The following is a 23,204-nucleotide window of genomic DNA, read 5'->3' as shown; positions in this document are numbered from 1 at the left end:
CGGCCTAGAGGTTCCTAATCCCGGAGGTGGGGCCCGCGGCGGCAATTTCGGGTAGGCTCAGGCGGAGCCGAGGCCGCGGCTGAGGCGGAAGCTGCGGCCGGCGGGGCGGGAAAGGGGCTGGCCCGGAAGGAGGAGAAACCCTGAAAAGAAAACAGCAACAAGAGGAGCTGCTCTGACAGAGGGGAACAAAATGGCGGCGCCGAAGGCGAGCCTCTGGGTTCGGGCTCAACTGGGGCTCCCGCCGCTGCTGCTGCTGACCATGGCCCTGGCCGGAGGTTCGGGGACCGCTGCGGCTGAAGCGTTTGACTCGGTCTTGGGTGATACGGCGTCCTGCCACCGGGCCTGCCAGTTGACCTACCCTTTGCACACCTACCCCAAGGTAGGGCCCGTCCAAACCGGGCTTCCACCTTTCCCAGGCCGCCCATCTCGGCTCCCCACACCAGTGTCGGCTCTGGGACCCTGGCGGTGAATCCGCCCTAGAGCCGCGATCTGCCCATGTAGCCCCTGTTTTCCTCCTTAACCCCGCCTGCACCCCGTTCCTGCTTTTGATTACCGGAAGTTTGTGCTGCACTACTCGGTGATAGGCTGGGGGCCCCCACGCTGGGAAGGAACCGGTCGCTTTCCTGTGGGTGCTTGACAAGCGGCAGCAGAGTCGAACACTGGCGAGAAGGAGGATGCGGGTGATGACTGCGGGTCCTCGCCTGCAAGGAGCGCAAGGGGGGTGGGGAGGGAGGCGCCGATGCACGAGGCCGCGGAAGACTGACACCCATGTTTATTGAGCGCCTCTGTGGTTCGGGAGTGCAGAGTGGGGAGTCGGACAAGTAGACAATTTATTTCACTATAGTCTGAAAAGTATTAAGCAGCCCCAGGAGTCGTGAGACGTCCAGAAAGGGCTTCCGCCTGTGTTGGCATGTTGCCGATAAGACCTGGAATGTCTTAGAGAAGCACCAGTTAGGTTTCTGCCTTCGAAAACAAAAACCAACACACTATAGTCTGGAAAGTATTAAGCAGCCCCAGGAGTCGTGAGACGTCCAGAAAGGGCTTCCGCCTGTGTTGGCATGTTGCCGATAAGACCTGGAATGTCTTAGAGAAGCACCAGTTAGGTTTCTGCCTTCGAAAACAAAAACCAACAAACTACTCAGTGTGCGGAAGATGGAATCTGTTGGGTGGTAAAGATTAGACTGTCCTCAGAAGGGTGTTCACAGTTTAAGAGAGGGCCACCCTACTCGCACTTCCTGCCCCCTGCCCCTTGTCCTTAGCCCCTAGCTCCTAGCTGCTGCCTTTCCTTTAATTTCATCCCACTTCTCAAGTTGTTTTTCGGCCTCTTAAGAAGTCTGTTTACTCAGCATTCTAAATTGCTTGACAACTCTCCCCACACCTTCCCCATATATAATTTGGGTATATTCTCCCCCACACTTTACTTTATAAGTGCTTTTGCTGATGTTGCTGGGCTCTCTTTTCCCTCGTTTTCCCTTCATCTCTTGAATGCTATTTGCTTAACCGATGTGGCTTGTCTTCTTTGCACTCTTCAACTACAGAGTGGCTATGAAGACAATTCCAGTGACATTTACCATGTTCCATATTGGGAAGTGTTTTCAGGTCTTTGAAAAAGTTCCAAATGTTGTTACTTTCTGTACTTTGTTTACTTAATTGCATGAGGATTATCAATTTTTAAAAAAGCATAGAAGATGAGATTATTCTAAAACGTTCAGAGTGCAAGATATTAATTGAGAGAAATGAGAAATTAAGACTTCCAGACTTAAGTCAATGAATACTGCCCCTAACTACACTATTATCTTCTTACAAACAAATTTCACATCATTAAGAGGCTACTAAGAAGAAACTCATTAATATTGATTTGGCCTAGAATTAGGTCAAGACTTACTTTGTATTGTTCTAATGTTTGTTTTCTTTTTTGAGATTTTCCTAGCAAATATGTAGTATGGGGCAGAATGCTGGGAAAATAAATAATTTGAAAGGATATACATACTGGGAACCTTTCCGTTTTTTAAATAGCCACTGTTTTCTAACAGTTAGTGTTTTATTGATAAGTCATGTTTATTCATTCATTAAAGAATTCTTACCAGGAACCCTAAATCTTATGGCTCCCTAAATATCCTGAACTTAAAATGTATTGACTCTCTACTATCTGTTAACCTGTATGATGGGGAATTTATGTTATTGTATTCTCTAATTCTCAAAACAGTCCTGCAAAGTAGTGTTTGACAAGTAGTGTTTTAAAATTAAAACTAGGAAAGGTTAAGTGACTTACCGAAGGTCCTATGACAGAGAAGTAGTGGAATAAGAATTCAGTCATCAAACTGTTGCCCTGTGCTGTCACCTATTAATAAAATTGCATTACAAGTATATAATTGTAATGCAATATAATATATTATATAATATATAATGCAATATAATATATTATATAATATATAATTTATTTCACTGATTTCTATTGGCCTTTCAGCAAATTATAATGCTTTGCCATTCAAGAAAAAGCAGTGAGTGTTATAGGAAATTAGATGAATTTATAAGCTCACATAGCCTCTTCTGGTCTGATACTTTTAACTGGCACATACAAGAGCTTAATAAATGCAACTAGAACTGAGGTCCAAAAACCTTTGAGGTTTAATAATAAAACTTATTTGATACTAGATCTGCAGCCATCTCTTATGTATTGTTCTGCTGCATTAATTTTACTAATTCTTCTGCTGGAAAGAAATGCATACCATTGTATTCCATTAGTTGCTAACTGGTATATGCACATGCTGTTTCCTTATTAGGTGCCTGCCAGTTTGTACACAGTGGACCACACAGTAAGTTGAAGGGGCTTCCCCGTATGCACTAGTCTGTTTTGAAAACTATATGTATTTATCATAGAAAAAAAAAACTGTTGAAAACACTCTTGTTAGTATTATTAAGCAATTACTATTTTTCAGTAATGAAGAACCATACGTCCATCCTATTTTGAGCTCCCACACGTGTACAGTGATACTTGTAATTATTGTTTCTTATTTTTAAAATCTATTATATTTAATATTACCATTTGTTAAGTACGCTCTATGTCTCAGGCACTGTGCTAGGAATAGCTGTCTTCTAGAATTATTGAGGAGTTTGGAGATAATAGCTATTGTCTCCTTTTGTAATGAGAAAGCTGAGATTTTGACAGGTAAAGTAACTTGTGCTGTTACTTCCTTAAATGGTTTGATTTAGGTCCAACTATTGCAGTAGCTTTTTCTGTATGTCACTCTGCTCTTGTTTGTGTTTGCAGTTAAAGTAAGCCAAACTTAAGCAATTCTTTTACATAGCATTTTTATACATGTATACCTCACTTTATTGATAGGCCTTTGTGACCCATTTGCCCCCTGAAGCTAGTCACTATAATCCTAAGATTTAAACACCATGTGGCAGAAGCACACCTTTTTTTTTAGAAGAAGCACACCTTTGGTCATAGGGTACTGCTTACTTCTTTCTCTCTTTGTTAGGTTTCTGATTATGTCACTGTCATTTTTATTTTCAATTTTTTCCCCCACAAATTGTGACCACAGAATATGGGAAAAGGATGATAGTTTTAGCTACTAGATGTTTTTCTTGGTATCCCTTTTAAAATTAAGAATTAAACTTCTTTATGTTGTACAAATGTTGGGTGTTACTTGGCTCCTTTCATTTTTTTTTTTTTCTTTCAGTTATAAAAGTCATTGGATGGTTTAAAATAAATCCTACTAACTTTACTTTCTTCTTGACCTTTTTTTACCTGAGAAAAAAAAATCTTACTTTTTGGTAATCCTCCCTGTTCTTGATCTCCCTAGGAAGAGGAGTTGTATGCTTGTCAAAGAGGTTGCAGGCTGTTTTCAATTTGTCAGTTTGTGGATGATGGAATTGATTTAAATCGGACCAAATTGGAATGTGAATCTGGTAAGAAGCTATATAGAACATTGGTGTTTTCTTTGAGTTGTGTTATGTTTTTATGCATTTTCCTTAGAAAATGACATACTGTTTAAACTGGTCATCCAACATATTGTAGTTATTATGAATTTAGAGTTTTTAGGGTGTTTCTAGAAATTTCATGGGCTTTAAATTTCATCTGTTTGTTGAGACATTATTTATTTTGTACTATGGATCGAACACCTTTGTTTAAATATTCTGTTTAGACAAATGCAGCAGTAATTACTCTACCTGTAATTCATCATTACCTTTTCAGAGGTAGTATAATTTTCCTAAGCCTTTGAATCACAGGTTGGTTGACTTAACTTGAAGGCTTTTACTGAATCCGGCTTTTTTAAAAATTTTTTTTATTAGTTACTGATGGACCTTTATTCATTTGTTTATATGTGGTGCTAAGAATTGAACCCAGTGCCTCACACATGCTAGGCAAATGCACTCCCACTTGAGCCACAACCCCAGCCCCTGAGTCAGGCTTCTGACTCAGTATTTAATAGTATATTCTTTGTTGGTCATGCTAGTGCTAGTAAAAGAAGTAACCAGAGGCTTTGTTACCAGTTGAATCACTGTTCTTTCCTTTTGCTAGAAGAGTTGTTTTTAATAAAATAAATCTATAGGGGCTCTCAGCACCACATAAAAATAAGTAAATAAAATAAAGGTATTGTGTCCAACTAAAATTAAAAAATAAATATTTTTTAAAAAATAAAAATAAATAAAATAAATCTATAATCAGGGCTCAGTGGACATTTATAAATAAGTGTAATGGAATTTCCCTAATCAGTACAGTTTATTCAGTGCAGAATATCACCTATCACCACACCAAGGCTCATATCCAGTCTTCTGTATTGTAAACTCATTTTTATGGCTCAGTCTTCTAATTGGCCATCTTTATATTTGCTTAATGCTGTTCAGCTTAATATCTAGCACCTCTGAGTTTACAAATTCATGACTGAATTGAGAAGAAAAACACAAATATTATATTGATGAAATGTTGTATCACAAGAAAAAAATGGCTTCAATGAACAAAATGGAGAGAATATGTCTGGTAAAGGGCCAGTTTAATTTTAGAGTCACCTACTAGACAACATTTTCTAGTTCAGTTTTCTTAGAATTTAGGGCATTAAACTAATTGATTTATTTTATTTTTCTCTTGCCATTCTGATGCCCTTGTTTCTCAACTAAGTGATCCGTTTATTAACAGTAATCTCAAATACTTATATAAATCACTTATTATTTCATCAACCTGAGGTAGGCAGTGGTATTTCTATTTTAGATTTTTAGAAATCAATGATCAGAGGTTAAACACCTCATCTTGTTACAACAAATGATGGAACTAAGACTTTGAATGACATCCTCAGGACACCAGTTCATGCTTTTCCCCTATATGATTGCCATCATATAGCCAGAACCTGGATGTGTAATTAATAGATTATTACATGAAACATTTGACTTGTGGAAGGGAGATAATATGGAGTTCTATTAAAATATTACATTTCCTACTATTATCAAATTTGGAAATTCATGTTGATGAAATACTTATTTAAGTATAAGAAATTTCTTTATAAAATGCCAAATCCTTTTTTTTTTCTCTTCCTATCCATTCTCTTTTCATCCCCTGTCTCTTTTTAAATTTGACTGTTTTTCTCTTTCAGCATGTACAGAAGCATATTCCCAATCTGATGAGCAATATGCTTGCCATCTTGGTTGCCAGAATCAGCTGCCATTTGCTGAATTGAGACAAGAACAAGTATGAAACCATATTGCCTTTCAAAATTGCCTGCTCCATAGTTCTGACTTGTATTGGTTGAAGTGCTTATTACCCACTTGATCCTATTTTAAGTATTGTATTTTACATTTAGTTTTCATCAAACAAATTATATTTACAAATGGAAGTCAGTTGAATGACTTCTAAACAATGCTTTTCTGTTAAAAATTACATTTACTTCTATATTTTCATTTTGTTTCTTATGTTCGGTAGAGATATCCAATTTTACATGTGAAAAAACTGAGCATAAGAGAAATTAGTATCTGAGTCCTTTTTTTGCATCCCAGTTGCCATTACCTTAAGTCAGCTAATCATTGTTTTATATCAATATTGGCTAAATTATTTTTCACAGTTTTTCCACTTTAACCGGGTCTAGATATTTGTTTTTTCTAAATGCAAATATTATGTCATTCTCCTGTCTTACATAATTCAGTAGTTCCCAAATACATATAGGTATAATTTCAAATGATTATCACAGCCTAGCTCCTGATTACCTCTCCAGTGTCATCTCTTAAAGTTCCCTACTCCTCATACTCTATACTCCAAACATACTAGAGGAATAATTCTTAATTTTATTAATTTTTACATAGGAAATATATGTTGCTATTCTTCTACTCCCCATTTGTGAAAAGTTTTCTGTGTCAAGCACTCAATTTTCCTCCATTTTGTAGGCAAGGTTATCAATATGGAGGAATTTTATGCATGTAAAGGAATATACATATTTATTTTACATAGATACAAGTATAAATGAAGAGCTTGTACTCATTTTTCCACTATATAATATTCCATATAGGTGTATCATTTATGTAAGCAATCCCTTATTTGTAAATGTGGGGGTTTTTTAAAATCTTTTTATTTTATAAATGATATTCTATATTGTGCACATTTGTGAATATACCTATAGACTAAAACCATAGGTATAGAATTGCTGAGTTAAGAGGTATGTGCATTTTTAATTTTGAGAAAAAGAGCAATATATTATGAAAAATCTACCCTTTAAAGTGTATAATTCAGTGATATTTAATATATTCACAAAGTTGTGCAAACATCATCATCATCTAATTCCAAAATATTTCATTACTCTCAAAAGAAATCTCATACCCATTAGCAGTCACTCTCCTTCCGTCCTCTCCCCAACCCTTGGCAATCTATTGTAGTTTTAATTTGTATTTCTCTTAACCAACGTTAAGCATTTTTTTAACTGTTTAAGAGCCATTAAACATTTCAAGTGTTTTAAGTTCCTTTTCTGCTTATTGTGTACATACTAAACAGTTCTCAAGTTATGACATGCTATTTCATGTCTGTTCCTTCTACTTCCCATGTGCCTGGTGAATCCTTGACTGTAGACAATGTCATTTCTTTACGAAACCTTTTTATCTACCCCTCACCCCAGTTGTGTATGTATATATACTCACTGTTTATACATACAAACTACCCCTCTCACTGTATGTACGTATCAACCTGTGTTGAAACTCTGTTTTATATAGATTATACAGATAAAACATAGATATTCATTGATGATTAAAACCACACATGATCCCCAGTCTGTTTGAATTTATAACCTCAATAAAATGCTTATTCAGTGAATCATTGAAAGAGTTCTCAACTATTAAATGGGAAAATTGGATCCTGAATATAGATCTTCTGATTCTAAAAAACTGTTCTAAATATCCCATAATGCCTTAGTGTTATTTCACACTAAGGAGCCCAGTGCTGCTAAATAAGTCAGAATTAGATAGGAGGTGATACCAATTATGTTAAATCTATCAGTAGCACCTACTACATATACTTAACCCTAAAATAATCTCCTCACCTTATTCTGTTACCAGATATCTCATGTGTTATGCATATATTCTTTTAGTTGATTTTTTTCCTTATTTTTATTAATGTTCGTAATAGCATGATTTATTCTACATGAAAGCATTAAAGATGAGAATGGTATGATTTCTCCCCTCTCATTCTACCTCTGAAGACCTTATTAGTCTGTATTTAATCAAATCTTAAAAGTCCATATTTTTTAATCTGACTCAAAAGCCTGCTATTCTGTTAGAGGGGACAAGTAGCTTATGTGTTTGGTGCAATTAAAGAAGCCTGGAATTTTAGGCTTTGCCATTAATTAATTTGCATAGGTATCTAAAAGTTTAATGCTAATGATAATGGTGAAATCGTGTAATTATTTATTCCATATCCCAGTAAGGATTTGAGGAATCTTGAACATACATATATAATGTATTTCTCATTATTTAAATTTTTTGTTTGTTTAGCTCATGTCCCTGATGCCAAAAATGCATCTCTTGTTCCCTCTAACTCTCGTGAGGTCATTCTGGAGTGACGTGATGGACTCTGCCCAGAGCTTCATAACCTCTTCATGGACTTTTTATCTTCAAGCTGATGATGGAAAAATAGTTATATTCCAGGTAACAACCATGTTTCATAGATCCATCTAAATAACAACAGTAAATGTATTGTTCTTAAAGAATGTCTTGGCATATAACCATATACTCAGTCACTTACAAATACATGTGATCAAATAATACTTATTTGGCCTTCATAAAAATAGGGGACATGAGAACACTGTGTAATTTGCCCTTTCTTGTGCTCCTAGAAGCCCTATCTAAAGCCTTTTTGTTCTTATCTAATTGGAACTTTGAGTCATCTAAAATTTTTGGTAGTTAAATTGATAAAATTGAAATCTTTAGATATTGGAAATAAGAATAATTAATATATTTTGCATGTAAACAGTGGCAGATAGCATACAGATATTAGAGGAAAGTAATATGACATAATATTTAGTTGTTTATAATTAAAAATATGCTTTTTCTCATAATTCTTTTAAGAGAACTTGTGGAAAAACATTTTTCTTATTAGAGATAACTTTTCCTCTCATGTACCATATGATTTGATAATAGCTGCTGTTCCTAGAAAATTCAGTTACATTAGGCACTTTATATATGCAGTTATCCCTGAGTTAACTATGGGGGATTTGTTTATTCCTGAGTTGTCTATGAGGGATTTGTTCCAGTAACTTCTGTGGATACTAAAATTTTAAGATGCTCTAGACCTTTATATAAAATGGTGCAGTATTTGCATGTAGCCTACACAACCCTCTCATGTACTTAATAATGTGTCATGTGTCACTTAATAATGGGACACAGTCTGAAAAATACATGATCAGGCAAGTTCTTTGTTGTGGAAACCTCACAGTGAGTACTTAAACTAGAATGGCTAAAACATGACTACATGCTACAGTCATGGGACCACCATCAAATATGCAGGCTGTTGTTGAACAGTGCATTACTACATTTTAAATCATCTCTAGGTTACTTATAATATCTAACACAGTGTAAGACAATGTAAATAGTTGTTATACTGCATCATTCAATGACAACCAAATATTTTTTGATCCATGATTGGTTGAATCCATGATTGCAGAATCCAAAGAAGTGAAACCCATGGATGATATATGGAAGTTAACTATATTATCTCACATCTTCAAACAACTTTATGAGGTTATATTATCTCTATTTTATTGATGAGGCAACTGTGAGTTTAGCTTGTTTTTAAGGTCATGTTGCCAGTTAAGTGACGGAATTAGGCTTCAAATACAGGGTACTTTAGCTCCAAGGCAAGTATACCACGTTACCATGCTGTCTTCCATTTAATTCCGTAAATTCCTCAAATTTGCCAGTCAATAAATTATGTTGTGACACTGTCTTCCTCTTAGATAATATGGTATACCTTTTAATTATTGCCATTTAAGCAGTTTACTGAATGGCTAGTATGTCGTTTTGAGCACTATCCTAAGCTTGGGTCCCCTGTACCTAATAAGGTGGTAAGTAAAACACAGAAATTTTCTGACTTTATATTTATGGGCATGGTGGTACATGCCTATAATCCCAGCAACCTGAAAGGCTGAGGCAGGAAGATTGCAAATTTGAGGCCATCCTTGGCAATTTAGGGAGACTTATGTCTCAAAATAGAAAATTAATAGGGCTGAGGATGGGGCTCAGTGGTAGAGCATTCGCCCAGGATGTGTGAGGCCCTGGCTTCAATCCCCAGCACTGAAATAATTAGTTCATGAGCAAATTCTGTGTTCTTAAGCTACGTAATGCCATTAAAGCTTAAGTTGACTGAGAATGGAGCCCTCACTTGTTCCTCATTAGATGTGAGATTAGCTGTTCTCTGTAGAATTTGTGTCAATTTGACTGTAAATAGGATAGAGGAACCCCATTTCAGAATTAGAGCTATATAAAAGATGGAAAATATGGAGTATTTGCCTACAGTTTATGAATTGTTAATACTTAGAAAAGAAAAAAATAAATATGTGTTTAGCCAAAAGTTTTTGTCAGCTGAGTTATTCCTGATCAACTAGAGTTAGAAATTATTTTTACAGGTTCTAGTGTTTAATGCATAATTTGCCTCTTGCTCTCTCTCTGGCTCACTTTATTTGGTCAGAAAATTAAACTGCCTAAATAGTTGATGATTTCAGAAATCTGTTTCTTTGCAAAGCACTAGATCTAATGTCAGGAAATGCAATTAAAACATATTATAATTAATATGTTTTATTTTTTATACCAGACTTCTGTTACATTTTCTCAGCTGAAGTGTTTATAGAGATAATATGTTATAGAACTTGCTGTGGAAAAAAAGTTTAAGAAAGACAAATGACTTAACTGCTTTCATTATCATTTTAGTCTAAGCCAGAAATTCAGTATGCACCACAGTTGGAGCAGGAACCTACAAATTTGAGAGAATCATCTCTAAGCAAAATGTCCTGTAAGTTTTATTTTAAATGGCTTGGATAAAAACATTAGTAGTCAAATCTGGTTATAGTAGGGTTGATTTTCCACCTGCATATTTCTAATTTACTAGGTCTGGGAGAGGATCAGAGAATTTGAGTTTCTACAAGTTCTATATTTTGCTGATGCTGTCATCTTGGGGACCACACTTGTGAACCCCTGTTTTTAAAACATTTAGGTTGTTTCATTTTTTGAGTATGCACTAGTGAAATATTCTGGTATTTCCCAATAAATTAACCAAATATTAAAACTAACTATCTCCAAAGTATGAGTTCCTTATTCTATTCTATTCTATTTATATAATTTTTTTTAGTTGTAATTGGACACAATACCTTTATTTTATTTATTTATTTTTATGTGGTGCTAAGGCTCAAACCCAGGGCCTCACACATGCTAGGCAAGCACCCTACCACTGAGCTACAACCCCAGCCCATATAGTTTTAATTTTATTTTCATATTAGAAGTGAATTTTGGGGCTGGGATTGTGGTAGAGTGCTTGCCTAACACATGCAAGGCCCTGGGTTCGATCCTCAGCACTACATAAAAATAAATAAATAAAATAAAGGTATTGTGTCCAACTAAAACTAAAAAATAAATTTAAAAAAAAAAGTGAATTTTAACTCATAGGATCATAAGACATCAAGTTAAAACACAGCTTCCTTTTTAAATTTTACAGACTACCAAGCCAGGCACATTCCTATAGTTCCAGGTACTCAAGAGTCTGAGGCAGGGGGATCACAAATTCAAGCCAGCCTGAGCAACTTAGTGAGAATCTTTCTTTATTATAAAATAAAGTATAAAAAGGGTTGAGGATGTAGCTCAGTGGCAGAGCACCCCTTGATTTAATCCCCAGTACAAATAAATAAATGACCTTATTTTAAATGCTGATTTAATTAACTTCTGATTATATTGGCAGATAGGAACTGTGGACAATTATAGCACATAACATACGCAAGACCATCTTTTAATTAGGCTAGAATAAACCAAATTCTGTCATTCAAGCCTACATGTAATTAAACAGCATCAATGTCAATAAGAATTTGAAAATAAGAAAACCTTTTATGTGGTAGAATATCCATTTGGTTTTTGATGTACCAAAGGAACTTGCAAGCATATAAAATGTGTTAAGATTACACATATAAAAACTGTTGAATATCTGTGCAGTGAGTATATGTAGAGGTAAACATATGAGACTAGCTTTTAGAATATAGGATGTAATAAATTTGTATTATTATTTCAGCAGATCTACAAATGAGAAGTGCACAAGCACACAGGAACTATCTTGAGGATGGAGAAAGCGATGGCTTTTTAAGATGCCTCTCTCTGTATGTATGCCTCTTTTTGTGTACAGAAGATAAATTAAATGTTCTGTTTTTTTAATTGATGCATAGTTGTACAAATTTATGAGGTACAAAGTGATATTTTGATGTATGTATACATTGCATAATAATCAAATCAGTAATTACCATACCACCTCAAATCTTTATCATTTCTTTGTGTGAAACATTCAAAACCCTCTGTTCTAGCAATTTTAAAATGTATAATACATTATCGTTAACTCTATGCAATAAAATGCCAGTACTTACTATAACTGTGTACTCCTTGACCAGCCTTTTCCTAGCTCCTCCTCTCCCATGTTACTTTAGTGAAATCCAAGCAGATTGTTTAGTTTTCCACAGTGTAAGAGCATTCTACTTGTTAGGATTCCTTGATTAATGTTAAAAAATGTGCTTCTCTAGATATTTAAATGAAGTTCTAATTTAAAATATGTCTGAATGGTTTTGGGATCTGATTTTGTTGTTGTTTTTATGTGAATGGCCAGATATGAGGCTAGAGGAGACAGATAAAGACTATAAGAAAGGCTTGGGCTGGGGATGTGGCTCAAGCGGTAGCGCGCTCGCCTGGCATGCGTGCGGCCCGGGTTCGATCCTCAGCACCACATACAAACAAAGATGTTGTGTCCGCCGAAAACTAGAAAATAAATATTAAAAAATTCTCTCTCTCTCTCTTTAAAAAAAAAAAAAAAAAGGCTTTGTATCCTACACTATGGAATGTCATCTCTAAGCCAGGGATTTTTAAGTAGGACAAGGAAAACAGGAGACAGGAGTAAAGGGTACCTTATTCTTTCTTAGGAAGGACTGTTGAGCTTTCTGAGGGTAAGAAGAGGATTTTATCAAGTGTACATGCTTGCATTCCTCCAAGGCATTCTAATATGAGTCTTCTTATCTTCTCTGCTGCCTTCCCCACAAAGGTTGGGGAGGGGGGGGGTTGTGTCACAGTGGGCTATGTCACTTACTGATTGTTTTCTCCTGTGTCAGATACCAGACCAAGCACTTCTATACAAGTCTTAACAGGTCTGTTTCACAATGTGTACACTCTAATGGGCTGTTCTGTCTCAAATATAATGCTACAGTTGTTCAAACTGTGTGCTTCCTACAGTTTCTTAGCAGGTTTTATCACACATTAATAATGTTATATGGCACTTTAAATTAATACCTTTTCTAAACAAAATGTTTAAAGACTATGTAAGAAATGAGGGTTTAACTTTAAATTTCTTCTTCCTTTCATTTATAAACCTGCTTTTGACTTGTGCAAAAAAGAAAAAGACAAGTTTTTCTCTTGCATTTATTTAGGTGGTTTTTGGTTTTTGGTTTATTATTTATTTTGCAGTTTTAAATTTGTAGAAACTTAAATAATTGCCTAATCTAAAATTATAATTGATTCTCAATAGTACATTACCTGGCATTTTTGCAGGGGGGGGTGGGGGTAATGGAGATTGATCTTTGGGGTGCTTTACTCTACTGAGCTACCTTCCCAACCTTTTTTCTTTTTTATTTTGAGACAGAATCTCACTCAGTTGCTGAGGTTGGCCCTGAACTTAAGTTTTTTTCAGATAAAGTGTCTTCCTATTAAATGTATGAAGTATATTACTGTTTATGGAAGTCCAGGACTGTCACAGATTTGACCAAAATAGGCAGACAAGAACCAGACAGAAGTGGCAAAATAATCAAATATAATTTTCAGGAAGAAGCCTCTATGTGAAGGATAAATTAAAGGATCAGGCTGGAGAGCTTTGGTAAGTCAGCAAGAAATTACAAGGCCTGAACTAGGTCTGCTGATAAGCAGAACAGGAGATAACAGAGATAGTTGAGACTCTTTATGATGTAGGGATTTCTTTGTTACTGAGGTTGAGGAAGAAGATGAACTCTAAGATTAGCCCTGGTTTTCTTTTCTTCTCTTTTTTCCCCAGTATTAGAGATGGATCCTAGAGCCTCACATGTGCTATGTAAGCACTTTACCACTGATCTACATCCCTAACCTTTATACTTTATTTTGAAAAAGGGTCTCACAAAGTTGCCATGGCTGGCTTCAATCTTGGGATCCTCCTGCCCTAGTCTCCCGAGTAGCTGGGATTATTAGGTTTGTGCCACCATGCCTGGCTGGGCCCCAGTTTTCTGTCTTTAACAAGTTGCTAGTGCAATCCAGTTATCAGGTGTATCCTCATTCATAGAAATAGATTCCGTAGTTCTCAGAGTAGGGCTGGATCATATAGAGAAAAGTAGGTGTTTTTTCCATTAAAAATATATCTTACTCTTTTTAAATTGGAATGCTTTAAGGCATAACAGTAAATTTCCCTGCTTTTTAATACAGTACATTCTCCAAAATCCACCTCTTTTGCTGGGAGACAGTGTCTGGGTATACTATTTCTTTGGTATGTCCAAGAGTTGACAAACCATTAAGTGAATGGGTTATGTTGGTAAGTACAGATATTTATTAGGTAGGATCTGATGAGCAGAAATGTGAAAAATTAGACTACCATATTGATACCCAAGTTTCTCCACTTCCTCTTGAAGGTGAGGTCTGCACAAGCTACAGGTCTCTGCAGTGGAGAAGTGTTGCATCTCTTAATGGCCATGCCTTCCAGTGTTGCAACAGACCCCAGCAGCTCACCATCAGTTTCTTCTTTCTGGGTTCTTGTCTTATGAATGGAAGAATGAAATCCATAGGCCAGGATGAATGAGTGTAAGATTTAGGCATGTAGGATTTATTGAAGAATAGAAATAAGAACAACTCCCACAAGTTGAGAGGGGACGGAAGAGAGTTGCCACCTAAGTGTACTAGTCTAGGGGTTTATATAGCACTTGGGTCAACACTGTTGGTCCAAATTCATACTAATCAGGGTTTGGAAAAGTACTATTGATTCAAAATTATGCTACTTAAGAGTTTGGAAAAGTACTAATGATATTGGTTAGCCCTGAATCCCATTCAGGGTTGACTTACTTCCATTTTCTCACAAGTCACACATGCTCAGTGGGGGTGGGGGTAGGGTCTGGAGCTGCAGTGCTGTGTGGAGCTGGTGTCCACTGGGCAGTGCTGAGCTCTGGTGGGATGACAGGTCAGTACTCCTTGGCTCACCTGGGGCGTTGGTCTGTACCTCAGGCCCACCATGTGGGCCCAACCCCATGCTGTCTACCTGTGCTTAGGCCTGGCTCTTCAGCTTCACCACTCTGCTGCTACGTCTTGGCAGGGACCAGTGGACTGATGCACAGCTTGGCAGCCAATAATATACAGTTTTTCAGAATGAGATTCTTTTCTTTCTTTCTTTTTTTTCCCCCTCCATAGTGCTGGGATCAAACCTGGGGCCTCATGCATAGTAGGCAAGTGCTGTACCACGGAACTATAACCCCAGGCCCAGAATTAGATTCTTAAACATTTAAAAAAAAAAAAAAAGCTTGACTTTTTCCTGTTCTTTGAATCTTTTTGTTTTATTTTGTTTTAGGTACTGGAGATTGAACCCAAGGGTACTTAACCTTTGGGCCACATTCCCAGCCCTTTTTCTGTTTTATTTTGAGACAGGGTCTTGCTGAGTTGCATAGAGCCTTAGCCTTCTGAGCTGCTGGGATTACAGGCCAGCACCTCTAGGCCCGGTTCTTTGAATTAAGTCAATTATGAAAAAAAAAATTCTATAGTAACTGATTCTCATAACTTATCTCTGCCTAAAGATTTTTTAATCAAAATGAAAATACAACTGTCTCTTTATTATGGTATATCATAATGGTTACAAGGTGCCTCAGATGAGTTCTTTTAAATTCAAGAATAAGTAAATTGTAGCAGTTAAATATTTGAATTGTTATAGGTAAGCTGAATTTTGGAAGCCAGTTGTGAATCTGTTTGTAAAACAAACGATCATTTTTTAATTTACCTAATTCATAACTTTTTGAGATATTGAGTTTTCCTAAAGTATAATGTAATGCCTTGCAAAAAATAACATGTGACACTTAATATAATTAATTTTTCAATTTATAGGACACTTATTTGCCCTAGAAAGTATTATTAACAATAAAGTAGTTTAATTTTATGTATTTAGTGAAAAGTCAATGTGTTTGATTTTATTATTATCATCATTATTATATTTATGAAAGTTATGTAGCCATGCTACAGAAACTTTAGAAATGGAGGAAAGGACATCATATCACCCTAATGCACTAGTTGCTATTATAATGTTTCCTTCTATTAGCATGTTTTAAAAATACTTTTAGATAGTATACAAAGTCTTAATTATATTAATCAGGTAAGTATAAGGCTGCTTGCCTTTAATTATGTGAAGACTCTTTTGTTTTTTATTTTACCAAATTTTAATATGACCAATTGTTGATTTTTTTTTTTTTTTTCCAGTAACTCTGGGTGGATTTTAACCATGACTCTTGTCCTTTCGGTGATGGTGTTGCTCTGGATTTGTTGTGCAGCTGTTGCTACAGCTGTAGAGCAGTATGTTCCCTCTGAGGTAAATTTAATTCTTACCCTTGGGCCATTTTAAGACTGAGCTATATGAAACCATTTTAAGTGCTTTATTTGTTTAACTAAAAAAAAAAAAAAAAAAAAACAAGGCTTCTCTACTAACAGAATGAGAGAAGATTTGGTGGTTTTAATCTGGTTAAGGTTGGCACATATGAAAATTACAGGTTTGCAACACAAGAATCATTGTTCCTGGTTTTCTATGATGGTAACTACTGTGGTGACTTTAATGTTGATTGCCTTGAGCAAAGTGTCTCTTCCCAGTTCTCTGAGACTGAAAAGAACTATTAGCATTCAGTTTCTAAGGTGGCATAGAGATGACTTGTAGAACCACTTAAAATTTTAAATTAATTGCCACAAATGTTAAGGAGTAATTATTGCTTTAGGGGAAGCAGTAAAACTAGGCTGTTTGATTCTGAGTTGTTGTGTTCTGTAGCTAACTCCTAGAGAGCAAATACTATTGTGACTTCCTTGGTAATTAAACTGACCCAGGAAATATAACTGCCAAGGTAAAGAATTTTTGTTTGGAGAAAATGCTGTAATTTAAAACAAATAACCCAATCAATAAAATGGTCAAGGACCTGAAGAGACACTTCTCAGATGATGTACAATCAGTCAACAAATACATGAAAAAATATTCATCATCAATAGCAATTAGAGAAATGCAAATTAAAACCACTCTTAAGATTTCATCTCACTCCAGTCAGAATGGCAGCCATTATGCATACAAACAACAATAAGTGTTGGCAAGGATGTGGGGGAAAAGGAACACTCATACACTGCTAGTGGGACTGCAAATTGGTGCAGCCAATATGGAAAGCAGTATGGAGATTTCTTGGAAAATTGGGAATGGAACCACCATTTGACCCAGCTGTCCCTCTCCTCGGTCTATACCCTAAGGACTTAAAAATAGCATACTACAGGGACACAGCCACATCAGTGTTTATAGCAGCACAATTTACAGTAGCTAAACTATGGAACCAACCTAGATGCCCTTCAATAGATGAATGGATTAAAAAAAAGTGTGGCCTATATACACAATGGAATATTACTCAGCAATAAAAGAGAATAAAATCATGGCATTTGCAGGTAAATGGATGGAGTTAGAGAAGATAATACTAAGTGTAGTAAGCTGATCCCCAAAAAACAAATAAGGCTGATTTATAGTGGGGTAGGGAGCAGGAGCATGGGAGGATTAGATGAACCCTAGATAGGGCAGAGGGGTTGGAGGGGGTATGGGGTAATTAACGATGGTAGAATGTGATGATCATTACTATCCAAAGTACATGTATGAAGATACGAATTAGTGTGATTATACTATGTATATAACCAGAGATATGAAAAATTGTGCTCTATATATGTAATAAGAATTGTAATGCATTCTGCTGTCATATATAAATAGAAAAATTTGCATTAAAAAATCTAAATATAAAAAAATGCTGTAATTTGATGATTCAACTTAGCATTCAAGGAAAGAAAGTTATTTATATAACTATAAGGTAATGGTTTTTGACATCAGATCCAACTGAAATAAACTAGAGTTTTCTTCTGTCTCCAAAGCACCATAGAAAGAGAGAAAAGAAGAAACGAGGGAAATTAAAATAAAATCTAATAGTCATTGGCATGGTTGAGTAGACACAGGTACCTAGAAAGTAGACTAGGATAGTGTTGATAACTAACATTTAAGTAGTTCTTATAACTCGCAAAGTATTTTCATATATTTTGTATGTCAGTACAGTGTCCAGCAGTATTCTACAGCAGGTTTTATCATTCCATTTTATAGATGAATAAACAGGCTTACAGAGTCTAGGTGACCTTTCTGAGATCGCATAACTATGAAAGTGTTGATGCTGGAATGAAGTTTATGTCCTTAGATTAACTCCTGTATTTTTTACTGTATACCATCTTACTATGGCTGATAAGGTGTTTAGTTTAAGTGGCACAATAATAGTTGTATAAAGTGTTAAGGAAAGCAGAGAATGTGCTGTACTGTAAAAGAGGCTGTACTTCTCTAAGAAGATATATTTTCCAAAAAATGTGTGGAAAAAATCCATTTGGATATATTACTTTTAGACTTTAACTCTGTAGGTGAAACCATACTTGGCCTAGGTAATAATTTTAAGTACATTTTTTATTATAAAAGTATTGTAATAGTTTAGAAATTTACAAACTACATATTTAAAAAAGCAGGAAAGTCACTCATCATATCTAGAATTTTGTGTTGCCCTTTTTTTTAGTATAAGTGATTTTTGATACATATTACTGTTTTTATTTCCTGTTTTAGAATATTGTAGTATAAATACTCTACCTCTTTTGGGGGATTTTCTCCTTTGTTCATTATAAAAATAATTTTACATTTTATGTAATGTTAGAGAAATTACTTAGATTTTCATGGCCAAAATTACTTACTTGGAGAAGTTCCCAGTGATCAAATTCCTTATGTGTGCTGATTTTTCTCTTGCAGAAGCTGAGTATCTATGGTGACTTGGAATTTGTGAATGAACAAAAGCTAAGCAGATATCCAGCTTCTTCTCTCGTGGTTGTTAGATCTAAAACTGAAGATCATGAAGAAGCAGGGCCTCTACCTACAAAAGTGAATCTTGCTCATTCAGAAATTTAAGCTTTGTTTTAAAAAGTGTCATAGACACTTAAATTTCCATTCTTCTAGAGCTTTTTAAAATGGTTTCATTGGACATAGCCTTAAGAAATCACTATAAATGCAAATAAAGTTACCCAAATCTGTGAAGACTGTATTTGCTGTAACTTTACCTGTATTTTTTTCCTAGTAATTTAAGACATGGATGTTTGGGTTGTGTTTTTATTTTACTAATGTCTGTAGCTACTTTGTTAACTGCATTGAATTTTTCTTTTCTTTCTTAGCCAAATTCTACGAGCTGATCATTGTTCTTCCCCACCTCCTGCCACAATACTGTCAGTTCTCTTAGCTAATAAACTGACTACCTAGTAGGATGCTTCTGCTCAAAAATGGCCCACAAACCTGTAATTTGAAATTTAGCAGAAAATACTGTTTAATGACACTACATTTTCAGTTGTATTGAACTGAAATTATTAAAATTTTATTTGAATAATTATATGCTGAAATTTGAGTATCTGATTTGCTTGGTCTTCCCTCCTGCCCTCACCTAACCCAGAAAAGAATTATTAGGTGTTCCATGTCTACTGCTGTGTAAATAGGTAGCCAGGGTTGAAGCAAAAATGAGCCTCTCAGCAGTACATTTAACGTCATTTTGCCCGGGCTGTATGTTTTTGTTAGTGAGTCTTTCCAGAGAACTATCTGTTCTCCATCAGATAGTGTCAAGTATAAGGTAACAATATTTTCAGAGAAAAATTTTCATTTTGACACTAAGAGTTACACTCTTGTAGTACAGAATTAGGTATAAATTTCACTTGACAAAAATTAATATTACCATTCCTTTACCTACAGTAATACAAATGTAAAAGTAGGAGTGCTATCAGATATAACAATATGTCAGAATCCAAATCTGAAGTAAGACTTTTGGTCACAAAATGCAGGCCTTGATTTTTTAAATAGTTTGTCTAGATTTGGAAGATAGAGGGCTGGAAAGTTTTGAATACATCCAGATGAAGAAGAGAGGAGGGATTGCTAACTTGTCATTGCCAAGAAAACATTCCTTATTTTTGTGAGAAAACAGGGAATAGTTTTTGAGTTACTATTAAAAAAATTTTTTTTAAAGTAGGCAAGTTGTCATCTCTCCCATCCATAGTGTATACTTATATTTCTTAATCAGACACGGGTTTAATTGTAAAGCACCCGGTAAAGCAAACTAAGGGGAAAAACATACAGAAGTCAGAGAGCCCACTGTTAAGAAAGGCCTCCCTTATAAAAACAAAGCAATACAAAGAAATAGCTACATAGGAAGAAACCACTATACAATTGTCCCATATTCTTCCACTTCCCTCTTGAAAATGTTGATCCAAGATTGGGGGTGTAGCTCAGTGGTAGAGTGATTGCTCAGCATGCTTGAGGCCCTGGGTTCAGTCCCCAACACAGCAGAAAGTATCCAAGTTTAATCAAACCATTTCTACTCTCGTTTGTAAGAGATAATTCATTGTGTGTGAAAACATTCCTGATCATTATTAACCACTTAGATATTTGTCTCCTTTTACTTTTGGCATGATTAAACCAGACTGAGAATCCTCACCATCGTATATATCCACACAAAATTAGTAATTAAAAAACACCTATGGGTAAATGGCAGAAAGATCAATAGAAGGAAGGGAGTGGGGAGAGAAAGGGGAAGGAGAGGCACTGGGTCTGGATTAGAACAAGATATATTCCATGCTTTTATAATTATGTAAAAATGGACTCTACTATCATATATAACTAAAAATAACCAATAAAAATTTTTAAAACAAAAAAACTGACATTTTTAAAATTGGTTTCACTTAAAAATTTGTGAGCTGGGGATATAGCTCAGTTGGTAGGTAGAGTGCTTGCCTCACATGCACAAGGCCCTGGGTTCAGTCCCCAGCACCACAAAAAAATAACAAATGCCCCCAAATGTATACAGCATAAAAATGTTTCTGATCTTGAGAGTCTCAACTGAAGCAATATACTCCAGGCCCCTTCTGAGATAACAGTTTTGTCCTTTGACAGGTGCAATTTTACACAGCTCCTTCTTCCTATGAGGCGTTGTCTTCTCTCTGCCACACAGGAAGCATCTTCCTGATAATCTTGTCTCTGGCCTAAGCAAATTCTCCAGGCCCTTGAGTCTACGTTCAGGTCTGTAATCCAAGAGACATACTAATTCAGGTGATTACCTAGAATGATGTAGGCCCAGGTTGCACATCTTTTTTTTTTTTTTTTTAAGTTGAGGATGAACACAATATCTTCATTTTTATTTATTTATTTTTATGTGGTGCTGAGGATCGAACCCAGGGCCTCATGCCTGCGAGACAAGCGTTCTACTACTGAGCTACAACCCCAGCCCTTGCACATCTTTTCACAGAACTTCCTGGGCACTCTTATGATACATTTTGGTAAATCAGGAATTACCAGATTATCAGGTTTATCAGTCTCATCTCAGATTCTTGGCAGTGCCTCCTTCATCAGGGAATCTGAGCATAGAAATTTGCTTTGGTATTTCAGCCAAAAACCAGCAATTTACCTTTTGTTGCTTGTCAGGCTTTATCTTAGAGAAGTGAACTGCTTCTATCAGGATTTTATTTTATTCTCTTCAGGGGAGCAGAACAGGGATTGAACCCAGGGGTACTTAACCACTGAACCACATTTCTAGCCCTTTTTACTGTTTGAGACAGGGTCTCACTAAGTTGCTTTAGGCCTCACTAAGTTGCTAAGGCTGGCCTTGAACTTAAGATCCTCCTGCTTCAGCCTCCCTAGTCACCAAGATTACAGGCCTGTGCCACCACACCTAGTTTGGATTTTTAAAATTCATAAAATAACTCCATTTTAACTTATGTGGACTTGAGTTTTCAGGGATCACATTGGGGATAGTGATCTAGAGGTTTCTGGTTACCCTTACTACCACATCAAGGCAGTGATTTTGCCCAGACATTCTATTATAGATCCACAGTTAACCATGCAGCAACAAGTTGAGAGCCTGAGTACCAGGCCCTACACTAGGTGATAGGGTTGCAGTAAGGCCCAGTGCCTGACTGCAGAAGCTCAGAGTCTAAGGAGAGAAATATTGTTATTAATATAAATCCCTAATTCCAGGAAAAAGTAAGCCAAGTTTGAACCTGGAGGGAGAGGGAAAGTCTGTTGAAATACAGGGAGCAGTATCCTAGGCAATGGGAACAGTAGGCTAAAGGGCTAGAGGCAAGGAGGTAGGGAACTGTGCATTGTAGACTTGAAATACAGCATAAAAAAGCATAGCAATAGATTGAGCTAGACAGATGAGATAATCAAGGATCTCTCTAAACCTGGTCTTGATCTTGAGCACAGTGGAGAGTCATTGCAAGGTATTTTTTTTTTAATTTTATTTGTATATGACAGCAGAATGCATTACAATTCTTATCACACATATGGAGCACAATTTTTCATATCTCTGGTATATTAAACAAGAGGGTAACAATGTTTCAGAATAATTCACTTGGACCATAATGTGGAAGATAGGGCATGGCAGCTCGCATATATAATCCTAGCAATTTGGGAGGCCGAGGCAGGATCCTAAGTTTAAGGCCAGCCTGTGCAACTTAGTGAAACCCTGTCTTAAAATAAATAATAAAAATTTTGGGGTTGTAGCTCAGTGACTCAGTGATAAAAATTCCCCAGTACTTGGGGCTGGGGTTGTGGCTCAGCGGTAGAGCACTCGCCTAGCATGTGCAAAGCTCTGGATTCGATCCTCAGCACCACATTAAAAAAAAAATAAAAAAGGTATTGTGTTCAACTACAACTAAAAAACAAATATTAAAAAAAAATTCCCCAGTACTGAAAAAAAGAAAAACAAAAAAACTGTGGAAGATAGACCAAAGGGACAAGTCCGGAGATCAACAATGTTTTAGTCCCATAGTACTCCTTTTTTTTTTAAATGCCTTTATTTTAATATCATTTATTTTACTGACTCCTCAGCCCTTTTTGTTGTTTGACACAGTGTCTCACTGAGTTGCTTCGAGCCTCACTAATTTTCTGAGGCGACCTTGAATTTGCAATCCTCCTGCCTCAGCCTCCTGAGTTTTAACACGCACTGGCTATTTTACTAATACTTTAAAGTTCTTATCTATAAAGATACTTTTCCCCTCAGGTTGTTGTTTGGATGGTAACCCTAAGCCTGTTCTCTGTGTCTTGGTCACAGTCAGTGGTGCCAAGCAAATTGGGAAGTTTGCTCTATGGGCCCTGCTTCTCAGCAGACTGCTTCTTATTGGGCTAAATTTTTAAACTAAAATACTAGTCAGTGTCC

The 23,204-nt window shown here is 36.1% G+C and overlaps 2 protein-coding genes across 5 annotated transcripts in view; one reads left to right on the top strand and one right to left on the bottom strand.

Moving 5' to 3' along the window:
- Window positions 1-572, bottom strand: part of Tceanc2 (transcription elongation factor A N-terminal and central domain containing 2) — a 37,195-nt gene extending 36,623 nt beyond the window's left edge. Inside the window, exon 1 of the mRNA XM_027944909.3 lies at window positions 554-572. The gene's annotated coding sequence lies outside the window, so the exon portion shown is untranslated. The remainder of the gene's footprint in view (window positions 1-553) is intronic.
- On the top strand, window positions 17-19,055 carry Tmem59 (transmembrane protein 59). 4 transcript variants are annotated; one of them, XM_027944903.2, is made up of 9 exons: window positions 17-379; window positions 2,784-2,816; window positions 3,810-3,915; window positions 5,595-5,689; window positions 7,972-8,124; window positions 10,402-10,483; window positions 11,750-11,831; window positions 16,183-16,291; window positions 18,767-19,055. In XM_027944903.2, exons 1-9 carry the CDS (start codon window positions 191-193, stop codon window positions 18,920-18,922), a joined length of 1,005 nt encoding a protein of 334 aa, XP_027800704.1. In that variant the 5' UTR covers window positions 17-190; the 3' UTR covers window positions 18,923-19,055. The 4 variants fall into 4 exon arrangements, with proteins under 4 accessions (XP_027800704.1, XP_027800703.1, XP_027800706.1 ...); XM_027944902.2 differs by having other exon boundaries at window positions 11,747-11,831; XM_027944905.2 differs by lacking the exon at window positions 2,784-2,816 and having other exon boundaries at window positions 21-379.
- Window positions 19,056-23,204: the final 4,149 nt, after the last annotated feature.

This window comes from Marmota flaviventris, chromosome 10 (assembly GCF_047511675.1).
Source record: "Marmota flaviventris isolate mMarFla1 chromosome 10, mMarFla1.hap1, whole genome shotgun sequence".
Taxonomy (NCBI): domain Eukaryota; kingdom Metazoa; phylum Chordata; class Mammalia; order Rodentia; family Sciuridae; genus Marmota; species Marmota flaviventris.
This window is presented reverse-complemented; position numbering and strand designations above follow the sequence as displayed.